General features: G+C 60.8%; 1 protein-coding gene across 2 annotated transcripts in view; it reads right to left on the bottom strand.

The window, feature by feature from the left end:
* LOC109286735 (matrix metalloproteinase-17-like) overlaps positions 1-819 on the bottom strand; it is a 7,052-nt gene extending 6,233 nt beyond the window's left edge. The window contains exon 1 of one of the 2 annotated variants that reach the window (XM_019501414.1): positions 48-819. In XM_019501414.1, the coding sequence (XP_019356959.1) occupies positions 48-221 (174 nt within the window). In that variant the 5' untranslated portion in view covers positions 222-819. The remainder of the gene's footprint in view (positions 1-47) is intronic. The other variant, XM_019501423.1, reaches the window with a different exon arrangement.

The raw sequence follows: 819 nt of genomic DNA, 5'->3' as shown, positions 1-819 counted from the left end.
CCACCCTCCTCCTAGCCATGCAAGCATGGCTTTGCCGCAAGACTCACCACGAGCTCCCCGCTCTCGTCTGCTGGGGTGGGCACAGGGCGGGCGTGGGTGGGCAGTGCCAGGAGCAAGGGCAGTAACAGCAGTGCCATAACTTGGGCTGAGATGGGGGGAGGCACCATCGTCTCTCCCTTGAGCTCCAAAGGGTGCTGCTGCTCCATGGGGTGCTTCTCCATGCAACCTCAGCTGGATGCAGACTCTCCAGCTCTGGAGGGGGCCTCTTTGGTGATCTTATTTTGCAGGAGCACAGACGTGGGGTGGGGGGCTGGGCTTTCTAGTGCCTGGTGCCTTGGCTGGGATGCTGGGTCTTGCCTGCTGCAGGAGAGAAGGAAATGGCATCAACAGGTTGTAGACAAGCAGAGCCCATGGGACTCACGCAGCCAGAGACAGCAAGGGAGACACTGGGCAGAGACAGTGGAGAGCTTCCCCAGACCAAGTGTGCCCCAAGCAAGCCCCAGAGACAACTGTGGGGAGTGGAGCCGGCCCAGTATGAGCAGCTGGGCTCTGCTGGGCTGCCTGCCACTGACTCGACCAGTTGTGACTTCCTGCACCAACAGAGACAGGAAACTCTGAACTCCAAGTGAGAGCAGCCCCAGGCAGCCTGGTAGTAGCATAGCCAAGGGTCCCACGGCAGCCGTGCTGGGAGTGAGCAGGTGGGCACAGCTGCCAGTGCTGTACCAAGCCCAGGCTGCACCCCCCTTGGTAACACCCCTCACGTGACATCCCACCCACTAAGGTCCCTGATGTACATCCTTCCAGACCAGGACTGTTCCT

Source organism: Gavialis gangeticus, unplaced genomic scaffold (assembly GCF_001723915.1).
Source record: "Gavialis gangeticus isolate Ggan-Ray unplaced genomic scaffold, GavGan_comp1, whole genome shotgun sequence".
Classification (NCBI taxonomy): Eukaryota; Metazoa; Chordata; order Crocodylia; family Gavialidae; genus Gavialis; species Gavialis gangeticus.
Note: the sequence above shows the minus strand (reverse complement) of the source record. Positions and strands in the feature narration are given on the sequence as shown.